This window comes from Dendrobium catenatum, unplaced genomic scaffold (genome assembly GCF_001605985.2).
Source record: "Dendrobium catenatum unplaced genomic scaffold, ASM160598v2 fragScaff_scaffold_589, whole genome shotgun sequence".
NCBI classification, from domain to species: domain Eukaryota; kingdom Viridiplantae; phylum Streptophyta; class Magnoliopsida; order Asparagales; family Orchidaceae; genus Dendrobium; species Dendrobium catenatum.
The window spans coordinates 295,046-321,209 of NW_021319051.1; the positions used below are offsets into that span (position 1 = coordinate 295,046).

General features: G+C 36.1%; 2 protein-coding genes across 6 annotated transcripts; both read right to left on the reverse strand.

Annotated features, from left to right (window-relative positions):
- Positions 1-263: 263 nt before the first annotated feature.
- LOC110099555 (chloroplast sensor kinase, chloroplastic-like) lies at positions 264-4,363 on the reverse strand. 5 transcript variants are annotated; one of them, XM_020826750.2, is made up of 4 exons: positions 3,921-4,358; positions 715-885; positions 504-621; positions 264-420 (listed from the first exon to the last, which is right to left on the reverse strand). In XM_020826750.2, exons 1-4 carry the CDS (start codon positions 4,296-4,298, stop codon positions 281-283), a joined length of 807 nt encoding a protein of 268 aa, XP_020682409.1. In that variant the 5' UTR covers positions 4,299-4,358; the 3' UTR covers positions 264-280. The 5 variants fall into 5 exon arrangements, with proteins under 5 accessions (XP_020682409.1, XP_020682416.1, XP_028550722.1 ...); XM_020826757.2 differs by having other exon boundaries at positions 266-417; positions 3,921-4,363; XM_028694889.1 differs by having other exon boundaries at positions 266-417; positions 492-621; positions 3,921-4,363.
- Positions 4,364-4,755: 392 nt separating this feature from the next.
- LOC114579636 lies at positions 4,756-5,832 on the reverse strand. Its single transcript, XM_028694886.1, has 2 exons — positions 5,428-5,832; positions 4,756-5,334 (listed from the first exon to the last, which is right to left on the reverse strand). The coding sequence occupies exons 1-2, from the start codon at positions 5,830-5,832 to the stop codon at positions 4,756-4,758; spliced, it is 984 nt and encodes a 327-aa protein (XP_028550719.1).
- Between the last annotated feature and the right edge of the window lie 20,332 nt (positions 5,833-26,164).

The window sequence follows — 26,164 nt, forward strand, 5'->3', positions numbered from 1 at the left end:
AAAAGTGTACACTTCAGGAATAGTTTATTAAGTTGACAAGTAATATTATCCTTCTTCACAAAGGCGCCAAACTATTGGCTGTTATACAACTTCTCAGAAACATAGCACATCATGTACCATCAAATGGAATGAATGGGAGAACAAGGATTCACAAAGCCCATCATTAATAGTTGGTAAAAGGATAATAATGGTGATGATGAGGATAATTTATTCAGAGGAAAGTCCATATATCATGCCAAACATGAACAAATTGAAGGTAAATTAACCAAATCAATGAGCGTTATTGATTAGCTACCTGATCCATAACATATGCAGTAGCCAAGGAGCGAGAAATCATTACAGCTCTTAGCCTTCTCTCAGATGTGGACTGACCATAACTTCTATCAAATTCCTCTTTGAATCCCAAGGGCTCCCAGGCTTCTGAAACAAAACATTGAAGTAACCCCTAAGCTTTATCCACGTGAAAATGAATTATTTTTGTTTTTCATTACTTTGATCATTACCAAATGTTGCACAATTTGCAACCTTAATTTTAGGTAACTCGGCAACAAGAAAGCCAACAACAAATGGATGTTTCACCAAAGGGAAAACAATAGCTCCAAATTCAGCTACAACCTCCACCTACCCAAACGAGTACGTGTAATCAATACAGACGATACACTTAAAAAATAATTCATATTGGAAATAGAAAGTGTAATAATAACAAGAATATACTTCTTGTCTAGAAATAGCGATCTCGGCTATATGCAAACCTCCCGGTACGGAAAAATTACCAACAACTATTACACACTCTTCATTTTGTGATATCCCCGTTCCAGGATAATAGATGACTCGCCTTAGTTCTAGCTGGTCCATGACATAGCTTCCTGCAGGTCTCACATAAACCTGCAAATTAACATTAACATATACCCAACAAATTATAAGAATTAAAAATTTACAGCCAAAACGTTGTGTAAACAGTCTGACTAGTTTCTTCACAAATTTTGGAATAAAAAACTGAATCATAGAGCACAAGGAACAACAAACAAAAGTTTGATGAACTTGCTTGAGAGCTGAAAAAAACAATACGGAAAAAACATAATTTTGCTCAATAAACTCTATTCTTGTTCTATCTTTTTTTCAAAGTAATTTTTGAAGATTCAGGATACATACTATTGCAAATCAAAATACCTATCAAACGAAGCACGAGTTCTGAGAAATATCGCAAATCTCAAAGCCTTTAAAATACTTAACTGGCTATAAAATATATCTTTAGGTGCCCAACAGACTCCAAACAACATTTTCATGCCATGATTTAAATAACTGCAAAATCTCCAAATCCAAGCACGTTCAGGGAATGAATTGGGCCAAGTTGGACCGGATCAGCCATGCCAAGTCATGGCCTACCCTCCCCATGTCTGTGGAACCCAGCATGGACTCAAAGGCATGCCACACACTCCATGGGAGGCAGCAACCACTATCACCAGCCTATTGGCAAACCACCTGGCATCCCCTCTCAGTGAGCTTGCATGCGATGCCCGCAAATAGGATATTTCCATTTTCAAAGAATTCGATCGAATATATCTGAACTATACCAAATTCCTATGCATCTACAAGTCTCCCTTTCAAGAGCTATTTTTAGTGAGTGATTGCTCTTAATAAGGCGAGAAATTTTAACTCAAAAAGGCTGTCTATTATTGCCATTTTTTTACAACCCAATTTTGATATATGAATATTTGCAGAAATATTCCTGTCAATCCAACCATAGGATTTTTAATCCATCAATTCTATAAGAATCAGGGCATTAAGTTCTACAAAATAATAGATTTGGTTTACTAATGGAAGATTTCATCATTAAATAGTAACAGTAGCACCACAAGCCGTCCAATTAATCTTTGGCCTGAGAAGATAAATCAGGCTATCCTAAATGAAAGATTGCCTACACTACTTTGATCAAGGGGGTGCGATTCAACTAGATCGTTGTCGATAAGAACAAGGAATATTCTGGTATAATATTGAATAAAAACTGGAGTATTCCCTCAAAATCTATAAACAAATCATAATTATCTTTATTTAGGGCATTTTAGACTAAAAGCATTTGAGGTTCTGATCCAACTTGTCAATTAACCAATCTAGTATTCTCAAATCCTCCCTTCACCTTCAAATACAAGTCATATTAGTCCAAGAGAAGGACTATCCTTTGTCTCTTTGTTATTGACTTTGTGTCGAATAGCCCCTGCACATTTTATGAAAAAAAACTATTCTTCCTTCACTATTATATTCAGGTTGTATAATCCTCACTGATTTCAAGAGAACTATTATCTCCATTCATTATTGTCTAAAAATCATACAGTTACCTATCCTTCAAAGAGAGACTATTCTTCCACATTTGTCATTGTCACAAGTAATGTAGTAACCTTAATCCTTGCAAAAGATAGACTATTCTTCCCCGTCTGCCACACACAACCCCCCAGAAGGAACAATTATTAGGTCAGGTGACCTGACGTAGCTCTACGTTCGGACGCCAATAACATGTCGCCACGTGGTCTTACTCAATATCGCGCGGCCCGACGACTTGACCCAGGATTGTTATGTTCGCGTATTACTCGGTATTGCTCTAAGTATTGCTCGGTATTGCTAGGTATTGCTCGGTATTGCTCGGTATTGCTTGGCAATAATGAAAAATATCGCTCTGTGAAGACCAATACCAAGCAATACCGAGAAAAACTTGGTATTTCTCGGTATTAGTCGGTATTGCTCGGTATTGATCTTCACAGAATGGTATTTCTCGTTATTGCTGAGCAAAATCGACCAATACCGAGCAATACCTAGCAACACACGAACATAGCAATCTCGTCTCCGTTCCGGGTCAAGGTTGTCGGGCCGCGCGGTAAATAGTGAGAACAGGTAGCACTATTTTACTGGCGTCCGAACGTAGAGCTACGTCAGGTGATCGGACAAAATAAAAGTTCCCCCAGAAGAGGGAATGTTCTTCTCCCATCTGTCGTTAGCCTTCGGTCATACAATCCAACCTTTTTGGCTAAAGAAAAACCATCATGCCACCCCACTCTTCAATCAGAGGTTAATTCCAAGGGAATATACCGTTAGCTATCCATAGACTACAAATCATTCAATCTGCTTATTTTAGAAGATTGATTACCTTGAACACCCATCATTGCCATCCGCAGTACCACTTTTGGATTCCCTTAGCCGCCACCTCTAGGGAATGACCAAACCAATTGTCTTCAATAGCCTCCACTGACTTCCTAAACCATCTCACTACCACATCATGTTGCATTGTATCAAACACTAGCGAAATGATCATTTTAATTTCTTAAAATCAACTCCATGACCCTCTAGTACTAACTTGGTGAAGCCTTCAAGGCATGTTGCCTTCACTTTGATGAGAAGGCGTTGATATGGCCATCTTCAATGGCCTCCATAACTTTATAATATGCCTCATCACCTCCTCGACATTCAAAAGACAACACATTTAGCCATCTTTAGTGGCCTCCATGCCCTTCCTACACCACTTCATTTGTTGCCCCTACATCATGTCATCTTCACCTCCGAGTGAACTATCTCGATATTCAACCTTCTAGTCTAATCATGTCATCAAATCCGAGGATGCTAGCTACAAATTATTCACCTACTTCGTATTTATGTCTTCTCCAAGTTTGGGTGAGGGTGGTGAAAGTTATCTCGACTAAGCTAATCCATGATTTTTCATTCCCGTGTTTTTCATTTAAAAATTGTGTCACATGCTCATTTTACTTCCTTAATTATATGTGGGTCAGGTTTTAATCCTATCAAGATTTAGATTTACAGGATTTACCATATACCACTTGAGCTAAATACTACTTTGAGCCAAACGGAACAAAAAAGAAACAACTCAAATACTTGAACCAATTATCCGCACAATACAAATAGAGCTTACTAACCGATAGGGCAGCATGTGGATCCACAACGGCTAGGAAGAGTTCGAGCTGCTCCATGCAAAGTCCCTGGAAATCAGAGCTATAAAGGACAAGACAAGTTTTCCCAGTCCTATCCACCCTCTGGGTGAACTCCACTGGGGATGCTGGAGACGAACGACGGATGGCTTCGACCACGGCGGCGGCAGATGAGGGGTAGTTACTACCCTCTGCCGCCGTCGGCGATGCGGAAGCCGGAAGAGAGACGTGGCGGATAAGAGATGAAGAGAGTTTGGAGGGAAAACGCTGGGGAGAGCCGATAGTAGAGTGGCTGGGAACGCGGAGGAGGCAGTTTGGGAAGAATAGGAAGAGGTGGGGTTGGGCGGCGACGGCGGATAGCGGCATAAGGACATCTGATTTGCAGCATCATGGATGACTGGTGTTAACGCTGAAGTATACATACCATTCATTTTGAGCAGAAGAGTTTTAGTTGATTTTTTTTTAACTACATGCCTTTGAATTAATACAAGAGTCAAAATTATCAATTATGAGACTAAAATATCTTTTTTTGTATTTATTTAAAAAAAATTGAAGCATAAATTTAATGTAATTATTATTCAGATATATAAACTCAATAATTCCGTCTACGACCTTTAACAACTAAATTAACTTACTTCAACATCATCTAATTTTATTAAAAATAAGTCAATAATAAAAAATAAATACTTTGATGTGTCTCCCATAAAGATTAAAAATTATAGGTATTTCATCTAATTCCTTAATATTTGTAGCATATTATATTATTTTATTAACTATTAGAAACATAGCACTCCAATTAGTTAGTGCTAATGTAAAAGAAATATCAAGCAAATCCCTCAGGGCGAGGAGGAACAGTCCTCGGTCTTCCTGCTGCTGAACCAACAGGTCTGACAAAGCCCTCAGATCGCTGCTCAGAACGCTGATCAAATCCCATCTGCGGACATTCTGCAATCCTATGTCCCGGCTGACCACATCTGAAACAAAGACCAGCTATCCTGTAGCACTGGCCATGGTGTCGCCGTCCACAACTCTGGCACACAGGTGCCGTACTGACAGATCCAGAACTAGTCGTACTGGTAGCAGTACCAGACGATCCTCCGCTCTTCCTGGAATCTCCAGATCCAGATCCAGGAACAAATCTCCTCTTCCCAGAGGAACCACTGCCAGATGTCTCTCCTCCAAACCTCTTCCTACTCGCAGTCCACCGCTGCTGAGTAGCCGTCATGTCATTCTCAATCAGACGAGCTCGCTCCACAAGCTCAGAGAAATCAGTAATCCGGAACGGTATCAGAGGCTGCCTCAAAGTGTCTCGTAAGCCTCTCAGAAATCTGTAGCACCTCTCAGCAGACGTGCTAACCAGCTGCGGAGCGTACCTGGCTAATGCAGTAAACTCAGCCTCGTACTGCATCACCGTCTTGCTCCCCTGAACAAGTCTCAGAAAACTCTCCTGCATCTGCTGTCGTGCAGAAGGGGGAACAAACCAGTCCCGAAATACTTCGGTGAACTCCTCCCAAGTAATCAAAGAGTTCAATCTGCCCTGAAATCTGGCTGCTTGCTGGCCATCCCACCAGTGCTCAGCCTCACCGTCCAACAGAAAAACAGCTAACGGAACTTTCCTGTCTGCAGGACACTGCATCCCGTCAAAAGTCTTCTCCAATCTCCTCAGCCACTCCTCGGCTGCTCTGGGCTCAACAGCGCCCTCAAACCTCGGAGGCTTCAACCTCAAAAATAACTGCAGGTGTCGATCAATGTCCTCAGATCTAACAGTCGAAGTTCTGCTCTGAGTCTCGCTCATCATCTGAGCAACAAGTGAAGCAAACTGTGAAAGCGTATCAGCACCGACCACTGGGGCTGTACTCCCCACTGGTGCTGCCTGATCGTCACTCTGACCGTCTGTCATGTCTGGGTCTGGCTGATCCATACAGAAAAATCCAGAAAATCCGGAAAACTATCACAAAACAACACAAAATAACACAATAAAAAGCCAAACGACCCAAAACTACCTCCTAGACAGACTCACTGATCACTTCCTAGAGCTCTGTTTTACAATTCAACCTGTTTCCAAAACCAGTGCTCTGATACCACAAAAAGCTTGTCACGACCCGACCCGACGGGGACGGATCCCGCCCGAGCCGGATCGCGACGAGAGACCTTTCTTAACCAGGATCTGGCTTTGGATTAGGTTACTGAACTGATCTTTCAAATTCTTAACTCAACAGAAGCACACAGAACAACAGAGCTACTAAAAACATCAAATGCAGCGGAACAAAACATCTATCTTTTCATTTCCTCAAAATAATCATCTACAGAACAGTACATGGCTTTCGACAGAAAGAAGGACAGAACAGAAAAGCCATGACTGTACAAAAATCAAAAGTACAAAAGTACCTAATCTGATCAGACTCTGAAACCTAGTCCTGAACTTCCTTGCCCTTCCCAGAACCTGAAAACCACCAGAAAGCAAGGGTGAGCTCAACAGCTCAGCAAAGCAACAAACCACCAATCTAAATTCTCAGAAAACAGAACCAAATTCATCGGACAGAAATCAGATCAGAAATCGGAACAGAATTGGAAATCAAAACTTACGGACAGGTATCAAATCACATCAGAGTCGTACAGATCGTATCAGAACAGAACAAATCAACAGAGTCAGAATCAGAAATCAGAATCGTACGGATCATATCATATCATAATCACAATTTCGTACAGAACAGAACAGATACAGAAAATAGTACAGATGCATATAGCTAAATGCCCTGACACTGACGGAATCTCTATGGATTCCGGCCCCTTATGCCTCCCTTCCCAGACACTGACTGAATCTCATAGGATCCAGGCCACTTATGCCTCCCTTTGTGCTCACGGCACCAAAACAGATCAGATCAGATGTGCTTATAGCACCAGAATACATTTATAGTGCATATAGCACCTAAACAGATTGTTTCCTCGGATCCGGAACAGAACAGATATCAGATTTGATCTCATTGCAGATTTCCCGTTTCACTAACTGAATCTCATAGGATTCAGGCCCCTTATAACTCCCTTTTTATAGCTTATACAGATAGCATTTCAATTCAGAAGAAATCCGGACAATTCAGAAATTACTCAAAAATCGGGCAGCACAACGGCAGTATACGGAATTTACACAAAAATTTCTGCAAAGAAAATTTACCGAATTCGCACAGAATACAGGTATCAACATTTCAGAACATTTATTCTACTGCACAGATAAATTCCAATTTCACAGAAAAATCTGGTCGACTAAAAACACAGTCGAATCAAAAATACCCGGACGAAAATCTTCAGAAAATAACCAAAATGTGCACACTCGGCACGTCAACAATATACAGAAAGTTACGCGGTAAAAACTGAGCCAATCAACAGATACGGACAAAAATCATTAACGAAAACGAAATCCGGACAGAATATACCGCCAAACACGACGGTTCTGAAAATTGAGAAAGGCGGAATGTGCCTTACCTCGAGCACAGCAATTTCCTCAACAGCCACTTCGGACGAAAACGGCTCCGCGTCGTCCGAAAATCCGCTTTTCCACTTTTTCCTTTGTTTTTCTCTCTCCTCAACTTTTTCTCTCTCTTCAAAATATCTCATTTCTATATATATCCAGACTGATCGTCCTGGACGATCGAGCTTCGTACCGGACGATCCATGAAGAGAATTATTTCGTCCAGACGAAAATTGAACATCGTCCCCGGCGAAGGGTTCACTGACTTATTTTCGTCCAGACGATCCTGATTTCGTCCAGACGAACCAAACAGCCAAACATGATTTTCTCAGCACAACCTGTACCGATCGTCCCGGACGATCCGACTTCGTCCGGACGAACCTGGAGCAGAAACTGATATTACAAAAAGAGCTCAGAAAGGTATGCCCATAGCATACATCATGATGAAAACCCCAATGCCTCTCAGTTATATACCCATACTCATTCGAGCATAAAGAAATGCAACAAAGTTCAGTAAAAGTTAGCAATTGTAGACAATTCTTCGTCACCATAAAAATGGTAGTAGAAATACATTTGTAGATCCCATAAAACATCTAGCAGAGATAAGGAGAAAGATAATAGCAACCAATACTAAATAACAAGAAGTCCAACCAAATTGACCAACCCAAAGCCCATCCTATAAGTTTATCCTCTCCCAGTACATCCAATGCCATCTTTGATCCTGATGAAGAAGAAGCATCATAGTTTGATTTCAAATAAAATCTAGACTCCCAGAGAGATGCAGATTTATGTGAAATTTTAACTAAGCTATCAGCAATTACATTTTTCCCTTTACCTATATCTTCAATAGGTTTTTTCAGATTAAACAAGCCGCCTTCATTGAATGAGTCAAGAACATTGCACCCATCATAGAATGCTGATCATCGAAAGGACTGCCAGCCGACGGAGGCCAGTGACCTTCCACCGCCTTCGGAGAAACCCTAAAAACACATGAAAAAGATTTTTGAAAAATGCTCTCTCTACATAATCATGGACTTTCTCTCTCTACCCTGAATCCTTCTAATTTTTTCTTAGATGATCATTGTATAGATAAGAATATGCAAGATTTGTTGAAAAATATTTTTTCTAAAGAAAATCTCAAATATGTTGTAATTCAATTGGGAAACAATAAATCTCATGGAATTGATGGTAAGTCTCCCACTTTCTTCAAATTTTATTGGGATACCATCCAAGTTGAAGTTTGGAATGCAATTTCTCTTTTTTTAAAAATGGTGTCATGCTTAGTGGTTGGAAAGATACTTTGGTTATTCTTACACCAAAGGTTGAAAATGCATGTGAACCATCTAAATTTAGTCTTATTAGTCTTTGTCAAACAACATACTAAATTATTGCTAAAATGCTCTTGAATATATTTAAAATGGTAATTCCTCATTTCATCTCAAAAGAACAAGTAGCATATGTTCCAAATAGATCCATATCAGTCATTGTCTACTTGCTCAGGAATTGTTTAATAAATTCATATTTTTAGCTTACAAGAAGGGATTCTTTACTTTGAAAGTAAACACGGAACAAGCTTATGATAATATGAGTTGGGAAACTCTACTTCAAACCATGAAACTTATGAAATTCCCTCTTACTTTTATAAATTGGTTTATGCAATGTGGGTTTAATTGTAGGTTTGCCATTTTGATTAATAATAAAAAATCTGATTGGATTAAAGCTGATAGTGGTTTTAAAAAAGGTTGTCAGTTGTCTCCCTATTTATTCATACTTTGCTCTGACCAAGGATTTTCACCAAAGAGGAAGAAATTTGGGTATCAAGATTTCTCCAAATGCAAAGAAAATATCACATTTATTATATGTTGATGATGTTCTATTTTTTGAAGAAGCCAAAATTCAATCTTTATCTCTGATTAAAAGCATTCTTGCAAATTATTGCTTGTGGATGGGGTTAAAATTACTGAAAGCAAATATGTCCTAATTTGCTCTAAGGCTATGAGTATAAGGAGGAAGAAGGTATTAGATGCAAACTGGCTTTAGACTTGTTAAGGAGTTAATCTACCTTGGTGTGAAGGTTGTTCTTAGAAAATATGTTGCTTCGGATTTTCAATCCATCTTGCATCTTGCACTAGAAAAGCTGAATTCTTGAGGAAGTAGAAATCTTTCTTTAGCTGGAAAGATTGTTTGATCAAATTATATCTTCTATCTTTACCAACCTTCCTTATTTCACATTCATTGGTGACTAAATGAGTACTAGATGATTTGAAAAACTTATGCAGGAATTTTTATGGTATAAAGACATGGTAAGACAAGGGGATGCATTATGTTAAGTGGAGTGATCTTTCTCTTCCTTGCAAGTTGGGAGGGTTTCGTTTTAGATCAACTGCTATGTGGAAAGGTCCTCTTAGAGCTAAAATTTCATGGAATTTCTGTGTACATACTAATTCCTTACTCAACAGGATTATCAAAGCAAAATATGGTGATAATGTTGGAATTTTTCTCCAAAATCATTTTTATTTTGTGGTATGGAAGATCCTGATTGATGGGGCTAAGCATCTAAGATCTATTGTAAGGTGGAAAATCTGTAATGGCATAATTATTTGTGTTCTTTCTGATATAGGGATTATAAATTAATCTTTAAATTTATGGCCCACATTTTATACTCGTGATAATAAGCAGAATCTTCTAGTGGAAGATTTTACTGATGCAAATGGCTGTTGGGAAGCAAATTCTCTTCAAAATTTTTTGGGAATGATTTAGTTGATCTGATTAAGCAAATTCCCATTTATCCTGATTTGAATGATGATAAATTAGAACTACTGTGTCAGTATTCTGGTAAAACAATCATAGTACTTGTAATGGAGTATTATTTTCAAATAGATCTAAAGTTAATAGTTTTAATTAGATTAAGAATCTGAAGTTAAATACAAGAGAAGCTTTATTTTGGTGGAGAGTATTTTTGAAAGGAACTGCAATTTGCATTAAATAGAAAAGACATAATTACAAACTACTCAAAGATAGGCAAACCTATCATATTCCTCCTTTAATAAGAATTTTGGTGGAGAGTTGGAAATAATGCAATACCAACAAATTTGTGGCTGATGCATAAAAATCTTATGGAATATAATCTTTGTCCGTTAGGCTGAAATGAAGAAGAAAATATGTATCATATTAATGTTGGATGTTTGAAACTGAAGGATATAATTGCAGTGATCAACAATTGGGGAATTTCATTACCAGTTTTCAATTCCTTCAATAACATGCTTCAGAAATTCAATTTTATCGTTGTCATAATGTCTGTTAGGTAGAATTTATTATTCAACTGTTTTTCATGCATGAAAAAACAAAAAATATAAGAAACATGGTAAAGTTGTTTTCTCTATATGCCTAATTGCATCTCACGTTCATGCAACTACAATCAGGCCACATTTTGAATTAATAATGGATAATTGGGATGTTAATCAGCCTAATCAGCTATCTAATAAAATTTGGCATCCCCCACCTCCAAATTGAATCAATTTTAATGTTGATGCGTCTTTGCTAAAAAACAATAAAACAGGAAATGGCATTATTGTTTGAGATTAAAGGGGAAGATTCATCTCAGCTTTGGGAAAGAATTTATTTCATTGGGATGTAGCTTAATTAGAAGTTATTACTGTACAACTATTAATGAAATTATTGAAGAATGGATGCTGGAAGCTGACAGATTTTGGATTGAAGGAGATAACATTAACATTATCAAACTAATGTAGAATTATAAGTCATGTCCAAAATCTGACAAGAGTTTGGCTGTTCTTTCTATTTTAGAAAAATTTAAGAATGTTAATTTTAATTTTATACCAAGGCATTGCAATAAAGTTGTAGATTGTTGTGCAACTGATGCATTATTAAGAAGTTTTTATTGGAGTATTTTAGATGATAATGTTCCTTCAATTCTTACTTGTTTATTGAACGAAGATTGTGATAATATTCCTATCACTTATTTCGCAATAATTTCCTTTTTATTAAGGAATATCAGCTATATGCTTTCTTTCAAAAAAAAAAAAAAGTTTGTAATAGCTTTTTTTATTTCAATGCAAAGTGCATTTTTTTAAAAAATGATGGAGCTAATGCATGAAATCTTGGAATTGATTAAAGATTTAATTATATCTTTCATTTATTATTTTATTTATTTAGAATTAGATAAAATTTTGCCTACTTTTTTATTATTAATTACATTTAATTAATTATGAAATTTAAAATTTTTTTTAGGAAAAACTTACATAGGGGCCTGCATGTTGATTAAATAAAAGGGGTACAAAGTCCTTAAGGGGACCTCAAGCTTTCTATTGCTCATACGAGCTACAATCATAAAAAGAAACAAAAAAACCTACAAGCTCGAGTTCCCTGCTACAGAATAATACAAAATATATTATCTAGGTACATTCTACGGTGCTCAAGCACAAGCACCCAAAAAAAGAGCAAACCAAAAAACTTCAAAAAGCTCCAGCCAGCCATCCTCAAATCCATATCTTTAATCCTCAGCACCAAAAAATTCATGCAAAACATCTGATAGGCACAAAGAACATAATAGAAATGTCTAAAAGGGTTGCAGATAAAATTAATAATAGTAATTAATATACCAAATATTGAATCCCATCATCATACTAAACCAACCAATGATCAGAATATAAGCCAGGCAGAGGGACATTAGGAAGACAACCACCTCTGATTATAATAAGCAACCAAGCATCCCACCGAGAGAGAGAGAGAGAGAGAGAGAGAGAGAGAGAGAGAGAGAGAGAGAGAGAGCACATAAAAATGGCCCACCTAAAAGCAAACAGCAAAATAAGTGTAAATTAAAGGGATTACTAGACAGCAAAATAAAAGCAACCATCTTTAGACAAATCACATAAGATAATATCATTAAAAGCAGTATTGATAGGAAGGTTCAAAATTTGATGAATAATGCAGTCCGGGATGATATTAGAGAGTTTTTCATAATCCCAACAATTATTCGAAATGAAAGAATTAACCTTAACAGTTGCAATAGAAGAAGTATTCATAATGGCATCAATAGACTGATTATCCAACAGCAATCTGCTAAAAAAAAATATTACCCTCACCAAGCCCCCAAGAAATGAAAGGCCCAACAGACCATTTAACCTTACCACACTAAAGAGTCGCCTTGATTAAAAACATAGATAGAAGGATGTTTACCAATACAATATTTAGTAGACATAAAATTAGCCCAAAGACTCACTTTAGCATGAAAATTATACCAAAGCTTAAAAGAAAAGGCATAAGTTAAGTTATTCATACTTTTACAACCTAAACCCCCTTTAGCCAAAACACCACAACATCTATCATAAGAAGCCCAGGAAATTTTTGAATTGCTGGAAGTTCCTTTCCAAAAACATATTAATAATCCTATGCACTATATTACAAACCTCTTTAGTTGGCAATAAAATTTGAAAGATATAAACTGGCAAGGAGCATATAACACTTTTAACATGAGTTAATCTTCCACCAAAGCTCAGAAAGTGCAAAATAGTTCACCGAAAATTATACCGGCGGAAAAATTCCACCAGAAATTCGTCAGAAATATTTTCGGCGTTCTATTTTGCGTCGGCATTACTTTTCCGATGCACATTTTACCGGAAAAAAAAAACCGTCGGAAATTCTAATTTCCGACGAATTTTGAGCGTTTTCGGATGAATTTTGTCCGCCGGTACCAGCGATTTTCCTGTAGTGAATCAACTATAAGGGAGGAAGATAAGAAGAATGGCAATTGTAGAGCAAAGTCGTTGGTACCCTGACGGCATTAACCCCCAACTATTTACCCCATGGCAGTTCAACCTACACCTCCAACAAACCAAGAATTAGAGTTTCCACTTCTTCAATTTTTCCTAGATCCATAGTAGTTCCTTTGGTCTTTCATTATTCCAGACTAACCTACCTTATGGCACCCTGATCCATGCCAGCCTCACCTTCATTATCAATGATGATGAGTTCATTTTGGGGCATGGTAGATGCAAATTTACAAATGATTTTCCTATTAACATCATAGAAGGATTGTCAAAATTTTTGTCAAAAAACTATAAATGGACTTATAGTAATTGTTTATAAGGTATATTCCCCCTATGATACTTGACGTTAACCACTGCTCCAAAGTTTTCATTTCCTATTCACTTGGTAGAAGCTACAACAGCTCACTAAAGGAAACACATACTACTTGCTCCTCACAATAGAAACCTTCTATCCTAATATTGTAATTCATTAATAATCATACTTATCTATTCATGCTTACCTATCACAGAAGGAGCACCATGCAAACTCACCACTGATGGGGAAAGATATCCAAAGTCCATCGCCTCAAGCTTGTGATAGGAACCTATCATTGGAACCTTGTGGCTTAGAGGCTCTTCATACTCATAAGTAGTAATAGCCACTGTGAGAGCAAGTGAAAGGTTAATGACATGTGTGCCCTAACCAAGGATACAACTATTTCCAAAATCTCTCTTGGGATAAGGAAGCTTTTCTTATTTGAATAGGAACCTTCCTAGGTGCCGATTTTTCAGTACAAATCCTTAATGGTAGATCTACTTTCACAAAAGCACTCATTGGTTCTCTAAGAACTAGGAGTAGGAGTATAAGTCTCTCAAGGTGTGAGCACCATACAGAAATGCCACCATAATAACTTTAACATCACAAAGTAAATCCCCTCTCAAGACTCTCCCTGCTTGTACTCACTCTCTCTTGAACTCAACTAATAACAAATAACTCATAAAACTATTGGCTTCAACATATTGGGTTTAATAACTAGGTGTCACATGTCCATAATTAACATGTAGCAATGTATTAATTTCTATGTGTACCATGTATTTTTTATTTTTCTTTGTAGCCTTTCCTACCTTTAAAATTCTATAAATATGGGGGGTGATTAGGAATGAGGGATAGAGAGGGGGGGGGAGAGAGAGAGAGAGAGAGAGAGAGAGAGAGAGAGAGAGAGAGAGATTTCTTTTTGAGAGGAAGACTTTGACTTTTTAGAAGTCATCCTAAACTCTACACATATCTTTGTACTCTTGATTATGATAGAAGATATTTTACTAATCGATTCTTCTATATCATTCATATTTAGGTTCTTCATTCTTCCTCACCATTATCATCAATATGTTTGTAAGCTTTGTAGGACAATATTCTAGTTAAGTATGGTTTCTTCTATCGAACAAATTTGGTTCCAACACTTATTGTGTAAATAATGTTAATGTAAAGCTTGCTAATAATTAGGGAATTAATCTCTATCATCAATAAATCAATGTCATCCAAATCCAGTCCAAATATCATAAAAGAAAACCTTTGAGCCGAACAAATTTTATCAAATATAAATATGAGATGTTAATGTAAAGAGATTTTCTTATAATCACTAAAAACAAATCAAATTTTTTATTCTTTGGTCACTGATCCTTTTCATTATTAATGTTTATAACTTTCATATTATTAAAGTAAAACACATCTTGCACAAAATAAGGAATGGGGAAATTTTACTTTTCAATAATATAGTGGATTTAAAAATTAACAAGAATATTAAAAGGGAATAAATTAGATACCCCTTATCTTTCTAATTAAGAACCATTAACCTAATGAACATGAATTAAAAAGGGAAATTATCCAATCTTAATTGAAAGTCATCACCACAATTACGGGAAAACAAGTTGATGTTCTTATCTAAACTCAATAGTAAAATTAGGTAGTGAGTTCAAGATGGATAGTCCCCAACCAAAAAGCTTTAGGGATTAGAACTATGAATAGTTCTTCATATAAGTTTCAATTTGCAAGTTTCCTTAAGAATAATGAGTGATGGAAAACACATCCCACATTTGGACTTAAGAAGTTTAGTTTAAGATCAATAGATAATATGGAATTTTTTGAGCATATTACTATTTCATATAAACCTAAAAAATATCTTGTAGGATATTTTTAGGTTTATATGAAATAGTAATATGCTTAAAAAATCCATATTATCAATAAAAAAAATATAAACCTAAAAATATTATTACTAACATCTCTAATCACCAATTTCAAAAGGGGAAAATTATCATGCAAATAAGATAGATAGCTCTAAATGAAGGATTTAATCACTTGAATATTTCCTTTAGGAGACAAAAACTTGTTCTTCCAATTTCGAATTAGCAAACATCATATTTATTAAAGTTAGCTACAACCTCTTAAGAAGACTAAAACAATCCAAAAACTCATTCAGAGAAAATAAGCTTGTGAGTCAACACTTCTAAACATTCAAAGGTATCCAAATAAATAAGATGGCTAATTGATATTTGACCACCACAACAACAACAACAACAAGCCTTTATCCCACTACGTGGGTTCGGCTACATGAATCCTTTTTCTCCATTGTGTCCTATTAAAAGTCTAATTCTCATTTAAATCTAATAAAGAAAGGTCATTCCTAATATTTTCTAACCAAGTCTTTTTAGGTCTACCCCTACCTTTCTTAACATAAGTCAAATCTAATACCTCTACTCTTCTAACCGGGTCATCGGAAGGCCGCCGTTTTATGTGACCAAAACCATCTAAGGCGACTCTCTCTAATCTTATAGACTACTGGAGCTACTACAACCTTTTCACGTATCTGCTCATTTCGTATCTTATCTCTAAGGGTAAAGCCACTCAACCACCTGAGCATTTTCATCTCTGTCAAACTTAACTTAGTATTATGCTTCTCTTTTAATGGCCAACATTCGGCACCATAAAGCATTGCAGGCCTCACTACCATCTTATAGAATTTTCCCTTAAGTTTGAGGGGTACATTTCTATCACATAACAAGCCTGATGCATTCCTCCACTTCAACCATCCAACTTGAATTCTGCTGATAATATCCCCATCTATTTCACCATCACTCTGAACAATAGATCCAAGATATCTAAAACGCGTACTCTTATTAATGACTTGATCGCCCAAAGTCACAATCCCCTCACTAGGTCTATTACTACTAAAATTACACTCCATATATTCCGTTCTAGATCTACTCAAGCGAAAACCTTTAGACTCTAAAGTTGACCTCCATAATTCAAGTTTACCTTCAACTCCCTCTTTTTTAGTCTTCAAAATAGTATTAAAAAGTTTGGTAAGCCATGAAATTCCTTCATCTCCTAAGCATTTCCACACCTCTATTGGAATATCATCAGGTCCAACAGCTTTTTCACCCTTCATTTTCTTTAAAGCCTCTCTGACTTCAGCTTTACAAATACGCTGATAAAAATAGAAATCTTTATTTTCATTTAGGGTGCTAAGGTCACTATAGTCATTCTTATTTTCACAATCTTCATTAAAAAGTTTAGCAGAATATCTCATCCATCTTTGTTGAAATAAGACATAAGTAATTAATTGAGAATCCTTTTGGGAGTAGCTATCCATAATGAGACATGAATGGGTATTCATATCAAAAGTGGTAAGGAATGGGGACAAATGACATCATTGCATCATATATCATTGTCTGACTAAATATGACTAGAAAGCACTATACAAGAATAAATAAGTGACACTAAGAAATGCAAGCCTCAATGTTAGTTTGTAATGTCCGTCAAGTGTCTTTTACATTTTCTTGAGTCCTTTATAACATTGTGGATCTTGATGCTAAGTAACCTTACACACACACACTTGGAGGAAAAATTTCTATTATTTTATAATATCACTTCGGCCGGGATGATCCAAAAATCATCCTAGACAATCAGTTAAAAATAGAAACCCTAATTAGGGCATCCTAGTTAAGGCAGCTGCAATTAAGCAAATCGCCCTAGACGGTATTAGAATCGACCGGGATGACAAACTCAAATTAGAAAGAATCAGCCGCCAGATCTATTTAGGTATCTTTCATTTTTTTGACATCATCATGGACGATGCAGTGAAATTATGCCTAAATTAGTATGGTCATTAAGGAAAGCAAATAAGGTTTGATTACTCGATCATATCAACCTAGACAATCAGTTCACAAACCTTAGTTCTTTCTGGACGATCAAAAATCAGTCTTGCTACATTCAGGGCGATGCTCTAGATGATATGTACTGAATTGAACTAATCATCCGAGACGATCGGGAGATTGGCCTGGACGATCAACTTATTTTTATATCATCCAGACATCCAATCAAGGTGATGTTTTGGACGATATTCATCATTTTGTACTAATCAGCCCGGATGATCTAGTTATTTTTCCATCATCCATATATCCATCCAGGGCGATTATCTGGATGATATTCGTTAAGTTGAACTAATCGTACATGACGATAGTATTATCGTCCTTGATGATATTTGAAGATTAGTTGATAATTTGGGCTAATTGGAGCTGTTGTTTAAATGATCACTTATTTCCTCAAAGAGACATCTTTTGCTGATGTCCTGACCTGAGAGAGCCAAGTGGAGAGATAGAGCAAGGGAGAGAGAGAGGTCTTATGAGGGGGAGTTTGTGAGGGGTTTCATAAAGGTTGCTCCAAGCAAGGTTTCGTCATCATCTTCTCCTATCATCGTCCCTAGTTCCTTAGGGTCTAAAGAGATCTAATTTAGCATATGATCGAGGTTCTCTAACTGCTTCAAGAGGAAGCAAAAGGAGTTGGTTTCTCTACCTGCTTATGGAGGAAACAAAAGGAGTTGGGTTCTTTGCCTCATCAGTGTTAGTGGAAAGGAGTTTTTGTACATGCTACTCCATCTTTCTGCGGGGGCAAAAGGAGAGACACTGTGTTTAGTATAATACTCGGAGGAGAGGCTCTGAGGAGTGAACGTAGGTTATGTTGACCGAACCACTATAAAATCTGGTGTGTTCTTTCTTATTGTACTTCCACATTTAATTTCCTCCCTTTAATTTATGTGGTGATTATTTGGTTGTGTTTGTGATTCTTCTTAAAGAATTATTTAAATACCAATTTATCCCCCCTCTTGATTAGCCTCGGGACTAGTTCATTAGGGCTTAACATCCCTGTCGAACTTTCAAGAAAAAAATATTATAGAATAATATACCAAAGTAATTTGTAACAATCACGAGATTTAAAATCAAGCATTTGAAAATATCAAATGAATCATGAATTTTTCTAAGTTTTAAAAGTTTGAAAGATAAGAGAGCTTGCTTTTTATAGGCTCATTTTATGCCTCTTGTCAATTGATTGGCGCACTTTGTGCATCTTTTGATTTTTTATACACTTTGTGTATATTTCTCAATTTGGCGTCATTGCAGAGCTTTTGATTTGGCGCCATTGGTCTTTTTTTGTAAGCTAGATCCCTTTTCAAAACTCTTAAATACTTTCACTTATGAGTATATCTTCCAGTTATTAGAGAAGAAAACTTTCTTCTCTAATATAAGGAAGAATAAACCACAAAATAGAGGCAAAATCATATGATAAATGCAACAACAAGATTATGAAAAAACTTGAAAGTAATATAAAGACTTTGAACATTATAAATATACGATATATTATTGTAGCAAGATAGAAAAGATCTCAATCGCAAAATCCAATTGTTAATTTAAAAGATATACTTTTCTTCAGAAAAGAAAATTACACCAAAGGAGATTAGAGGAAGAGAAACAATCAACGATGTTTCTTCCTTTAACTAGAGATATAAAACATTGACTACAAATTTTCAAAAAACAAAAATATGGCATAAAATATTATTTCAATAGTGATCACAAAAAAATTAAAACTAAAATATAAAAAATAAAATAAAAAAGAAACAAAAGCTAGTAAAAATTAAAACAAATAAAGTGAAAAAAACAACAACAAAACAAAAAATTCAAAATTCAATAAACATCAAGTTCATGCATTTATGTCAATCACACCCAATCTGGTTCTTAAGATGCTGAAAGTGTCAAAAGCCAGTGGTTTAGTAAAGATGTCAGCCAATTGATCTCAGTTGTCACATGGTGTAACTCAATGTCTCCTTTGGTCACATGGTCTCTAATAAAGTGATGTCTTATGTCAATATATTTGGTCTTTAAATGCTAGATAGGATTCTTAGAGATACAGATGACACTAGTGTTATCACAAAGGATTAAAATTGTGCCTATAGGTATTCCTAAATCCAAAATTTATTGTTTTAACCAAAGGACTTGAGCCACATAACTTCCTAAGGCAATATACTCAGCTTTAGCAGTGTAAAGTGCAATAGAGTTTTGTTTTCTACTAGACTAAGAGACTAATGAATGTCCTATGAATTGGCAAGTTCTAGAAGTGCTCTTTCTATCCACTCTACATCCTGTAAAATTAGAATCAGAATATCCAATAATCTCAAAAGAAGTGTTGTGCCTAGGATACCATATTCATAAGTTTTGGGTCCCCAAAAGATATCTAAGAATTTTCTTAGCTATAGTCATGTGAGATTCTTTAGTATCTGCTTGAAATCTAGCACAGAGATAAATACTAAATATTATATCAGGTCAGCTAGCAGTCAGGTAAAGTAAAGATCCAATCATCCATCTATACTTCTTTTGATCAATAGATTTTCCATTTAAGTCCTAATCCATCTTAATATTAAAAATCATGGGAGTATTTGTTGACTTGACTTTATTCATTTCATATTTCTTCAAGATGTCCTTAATATATTTTGATTGATTTATAAAAATTCCATCATCCAATTATCTTATGCTAAACCCCAAAAAGTATTTAGTCTCCCATCATACTCATCTCAAACTCCTTACTCATTGTTTTAGAAAAATCATCACATAGCTTTTTATTAGAAGATCCATAAAGTATATGATCAATATAGATCTGAACAATGAGTAACTCATCTCCTACTTTCCTAAAAAAAAGGGTGGTGTGTACGCTCCGCTTAATAAATTCCCTCTTTAGTAAAATGTGTTAAGCCTCTCATACCAAGCTCTTGGTGCATGTTTTAATCAATATAAGACCTTTTTTTAATTTGAAAATATGATTTAGAAATTGTGAACTCTCAAAACCTAGGGGTTGCTCTACAAACACATTCTTTTTTATTACCCCATTTAAAAAGGCACTCTTAACATCCATTTGGTAAAACTTAAATCCATTATAACATGTAAAGGCTAGTAGCACTCTAATGGCTTCCAATCTAGGTACAAGGGCAAAGGTCTTCTCAAAATAAATCCCTTATATTTGGTTGTATCCCTTAGCTACCAATCTCATCTTATTCCTAACTACCACAACATAATCATTCATTTTATTCTTAAAGATCCATTTGGTTCCAACTACACTTTTTCCCTTTGGTCTTTCTACAAGCTCCTAAACATCATCCCTAACAAATTGGTTTAATTCCTCTTGCATGTCTAAGATCCAAAACTCATTAGACAAGGCTTGATTAATATTGGTGGGTTCAGTTATTGAGATAAAGCTAGAGTGGTTTACTTCCTTCTTAAGTCTATGTCTAGTTCTTACATCTTCAGAAGGGTCTCCTAAGATCAATTCTTTAGGATGACTCAAAGAATATTTTCAATCTTTAGGCATTGTGTGTGTAGGTTCTACCCTTTCCTCCAGATTTATATTTTTTACTCCTTGGGTAATCTCATTTACACCATCTTCATCCTCAACTCTAGACTCCTTAGGATCAGATTTATCAAACACTATATGTGTAGTCTCCTCTACCACTAATAATCTCTTATTAAACACCCTAAAGGATTTCTCCACACGTGAATATCCTAAGAATACTCCTTCATCAGATTTTGGGCAAAATTTTCCTAAGTGTAACTTCCTATTGTAAAGAATGAAAACCTTACAACCAAAGACATGGAGGTGGGAAAGGTTGGGTGTCCAACCCTTAAGGATCTCATAGGGTGTCTTATCAAGATTGGCTTTAACATTCACCCTATTCAATACATAACAAGATGTGTTTACTGCTTCAGCCCAAAAGTATTTTGGAAGTGAATACTCAGCAAGCATGGATTTAGCGGCTTCTACTAAGGTCCGATTTTTTCTTTCAGCTATCCCGTTCTTCTGAGGGGTCCTAGGAGCTGAGAAGTTATGACTAATCCCCTTATCCTCACACAAGTTTCCAAATCTCTCATTTTCAAACTCTCCCCCATGGTCACTATGGATGGTCAAGATCTCACAACCTAACTTTTTCTAAATCCAAGTGGAAAAAGATCTAAACTCATCAAAAGACTAACTCTTATGTGACAAAAATTTAATCCAAGTGAACCTTGAGTAGTCATCGACAATCACAAATCCATAGACTTCCCCCCTATGCTGGCAGTGCTAATGGGTCCAAACAAATCCATGCGAAGGACTTCTAAAAGTCTAGAGGTGCTAATGTCCTTAATGGAATGGAAAGAGGAATGGACTTGCCTCCCTAGTTGGCAGGAATTACACAGGTAGTCTTTGGAAAACATAAGCTTGGGGCACTTCTAATTAGGTCTTTTTAGGTCACTCTCCTAAGGGTTTTCATACTAACATGACATAACCTCCTGTGCCACAACCAAGAATCATCAGCAATAGTATTTAAACAAAATGAAGCAGCACATTTAATATTATTTAAATTAAGCATGTAAACATTGTTAATCCGCTTTCCCTGAAACAATGTTGTTATTCAAGCTAATAATGCATATATTTCCTCCTTAGATTCAGTCTTAGAAGAGTCATATGCAAAATCTGCCCAAATTGTCTTTTGGAATCGCTTCTTGTCCTTCCTGTACTTGGGTTTCTCCTCACCCTTCTCCTTGCTTGGGTGATCCTTAAGTGCAGGACTATTAGCTTTGACATGTCCAGGCTTCCTGCATTCAAAACAAATAACATTAGAAGAACTTTTATAGTTTTTGCTACCCTTATCTTTGTTCCATTTCTGATGGTGCTTGTGATTCTTCCTTAGAAAGCTTTTGAATTGCTTAGTGATTAAGACAATATCATCACTTTTAGACCCGGAAAAATTAATGTCCGTGTTGTTGGCTTTCAGTGCCACAGCTTTCTCGTTCTTTCGCTCACCTTCATCAAGTTGTCTTTGGTTCACTGCTTGCTTATAAGCAATGAGTGAACCAAGCAAGTTATCAATAGAATAAGTATTCAAATAATTGGATTCAGTAATTGCAGTGATCTTAGCATCAAAAGAAGAAGGCAAGCATCTCAAAATTTTATTCATTCTTTTATAGTTAGTTAGCTCTTTTCCTAAGGCATGCAATGAGGTGACAATTTATGTAAATCTAGTATACATGTCAGAAATTGATTCAGTAAGTTTATATGAAAAAGTTCATAGTCATGCAATAAAATATTCAACCTAGATAGTTTAACTTCATTTATTCCTTTATAAGTAATACACAATCTATCCCAAATTTTCTTACTAGTAGCACAAGTTGAAACACGCATATAATCTTTCAATTTCAAAGCACATAAAAAATAGTTCAAGTATTTTGCATTCAGTTGAGCTAAATTCATATAATCAAGAATCCATTCAATGAAAGGAAGTATAATACTAATGCCATTAGTTTTACAAGACGGAGGTGTATAACCATCCTTAACAAGCATCCACATGTGATAGTCAATCGATTACAAAAATGTAGACATACGAGTTTTCCAAAAATTAAAAAAATATTGTCAAATAAGGTGGTCGCATAATAGAATAATCTTCCGCAGTATTACGATTACCAAAGTTAGCAATTGATCGAAATTTAAAAGATTTCAAAAACTCGATTTTATAAATCCTGCTCTAATACCATTTGAAAGTTCGACAAGAATATTAAGCTCTAATGAACTAGTCTCGAGGCAGACCAAGAGGGGGGAGGGGGTGAATTGGTATTTAAATTTTTTTTTTAAGAAGAATCATAAACAAAATCAAACAATCACCATAGAAATTAAAGTGCAGAAATTAAACGCAGAAGTACAATAAAAAAGAACACACCATATTTTATAGTGGTTTGGTCAACTTGACCTATGTCCACTCCCCGGAGAGTCTCCTCTGAGTATTACACTAAACACTATGTCTCTGCTTTTGCCCCCCACAACAAGGAGGAGAACCTCGTACAAAAACTCCTTTCCACCAACCCCGGTGAGGCAGAGAACCCAACTCCTTTTGCTTCCTCCAGAAGCAGGCATAGAACTCAACTCCTTTAGCTTCCTCCTGAAGCAGGTAGAGAATCTCAATCAGATGCTGAAGTAGATATCTATAGAATCCCCAAGAAACTAGGGACGACGACCAGAGAATACAATGACGGATCCTTGCTTGGAGCAACCTTTATGAAACCCCTCATAAGATCCTCATTCTCTCTCTCTCTCTCCCTTGCTCTCCCTCTCTTCTTAGCTCTCTCAGGTCAGGACATCAGCAAAAGATGTCTCTTTAAGGAAACAAAAGATTATTTAAACAAGGGCTCCAAATTAGCCCTAATTAACAACTAATCATCAAATATCATCCATGACGATAATACTATCGTCTTATACGATTAGTTCAACTTAACGAATATCATCCATATAATCGCCCTGGATGGATATCTAGATGATGGAAAAATAACTAGATCGTCCAAGACGATCTCACGATCGTCCGTGCCGATTAGTACAAAACAACGAATATTGTCCAGAACATCGCCTTGAATGGATGTCTAGATGATGTAAAAATAACTTGGTTGTCCAAGCCGATCTCCCGATCGTCCTGGACGATTAGTTTAATTCAATACATATCGTCCAAAGCATCGCCCTGAATGGAGCAAGGCCGATTTTTGATCGTCCAAAAGGAACCAAGGTTTGTGAACTGATCGTCCCAATCAATCATGCGATCGTCCAAGATGATATGATCGTTAATTACTTTCCTTAATTACCAGACTAATTTTAGGCATAATTGCACTGAATCATCCAAGACGATGTCCAAAAATAAAAGATACCTAAATAGATCTGACGGCTGATTCTTTCTGATTTGAGGCTATTGTCCCGGCCAATTCTAATATCGTCTAAGACGATTCGCTTAATTGCGTCTACCTTAACCAGCATGCCCTAATTAGGGTTTCTGTTTTTAACTGATCATCCAGGACGATTTTTGGATCGTCCCGGCCGATGTGATCGAAAACAAAAAACTTTAATCAGACAGACATAAAATTTTTCCCCAATTATGTGTATGCAAGTTTACTTAGCATCAGGATCCACAATGTTACAAAGTACTCAAGAAAAGGTAAAAGACACTTGATGGACATTACAAACTGACTCATTCCTAATCTACCCAATCTTGAGCTGGTTCAATTTACAGTTTGATCTTGTGGACCTGAAATGTTAGTAGGCAAGACAGTTGTATAGAAATAAAAGTGTTTGCTATCATCAAAATTATATCCCCTGAAATCAGATTCGCAACATCAATCCACTTAACAAAAATTTGTATCTCTTAATCTCATAACCAGAGTTATTTTATTCACTTGATCAAAGGCCTTTTGGTTGTCAATCTTAGTACATAAATTTCAAGTTACACATACGACTCATAATTTTAAAAAATAAGAATGATGCTAAATTTTCTTTATAGATATTTATGCATCATAGTCTTCATCACATAAAGCAAAAATCACACCTTTTATTTGTATAACACGAAGTAATATATAGCCTCAACAAAGAAAGATGAAGATAAATGTTTGAAAAAAAAAATAAAAACAAAGAGAGATGAAGGAAGAAAACATTGTCCTCCACCGATTTGGTGGTTGGTGAATAGATTCTTATCGTAGAGTTCATAAGCTTGAATTATAACATTAGTCTATATGATTTATTTTCTTATACTCATCACTAAGTTTTGAAAAATAAAAAAACTATTGAATGATTTTATTAATATTATAGTATTTGAAGTAATTTTATATGGTACAAATAAATAAATAAATTAATGTTTTTATTTTTCAAATAAATAATTAAAATTCGTAAAGCATACTTTTATAAGAAATCATCCACACTGTTATTTAAAAATAGCTGCATTCAATTTTTATGCATTTGAACTTTTTTCTCATAATTAATAAATAAAAAAATTTTAAAATATGAAATAGCAAACGGACCCAAAGAAGGCGAGCATCATTGGCCAGAAAATGGACGAAGAAAGAGCGCAACCAAAGCACAAAACCTACTCATAGGCAATCATCAACCTCATGCATGTCCTCTCCCCCTGCGGCGGCGGACCCCTCTGCTCACTCACTAACTTTCTCACCTTTTCTCTTCCTTTGTATCATCTCTCTCAGCACTCATTTCAAACCATTTAACTTTCACTCTTCTGTTAAATAACTAAAAAAAAAAGGGGAAGTATAGAAGTGGAGTGATCGCGCGATGGTGGATGGTATCATGACCTACCTCCATCTTCTCGTTGCACCCACGCTTTTTTTGTCCCCTTTGCATTCCATTGAATGATAGCGCGATGGTGGATGGTATCATGACCCACCTCCTTCTTCTCGCCGCAACCAACCTGACTTTGTCCCCTTTGCATTCCATCGAACGTCAACTGTTCGACAGAATTTCCGAACCGCTACCAAAATCGCTCACCTCCCATATCGCTCGAACGCATTGCCCTCCACGGCCGCCTCCGCTATGGAGCGAAGTGCTGTTGCGCTGTGCGTGTCCTCGCATCAGCAGAGGATCGACCAATGGTGCGCTCACTTGTGCCTTTGTCTGCTGTCTTAATGGGTTATGCTGCTTTTCTGGCTTGGCCATTCATTTAGTTTGCTTGTCTGATTCACTTTGTGATGTATTTCTGCTAAATTTTTTTTTTCTGTTGTTGCTATATTGGTGTTTGAAGAAATTTAGGAGATCGATTTTGATTCATTATATGCAATTAGAGTGCTTTCAACCAAATGATAACTACGAAATTTATGAACGGCTA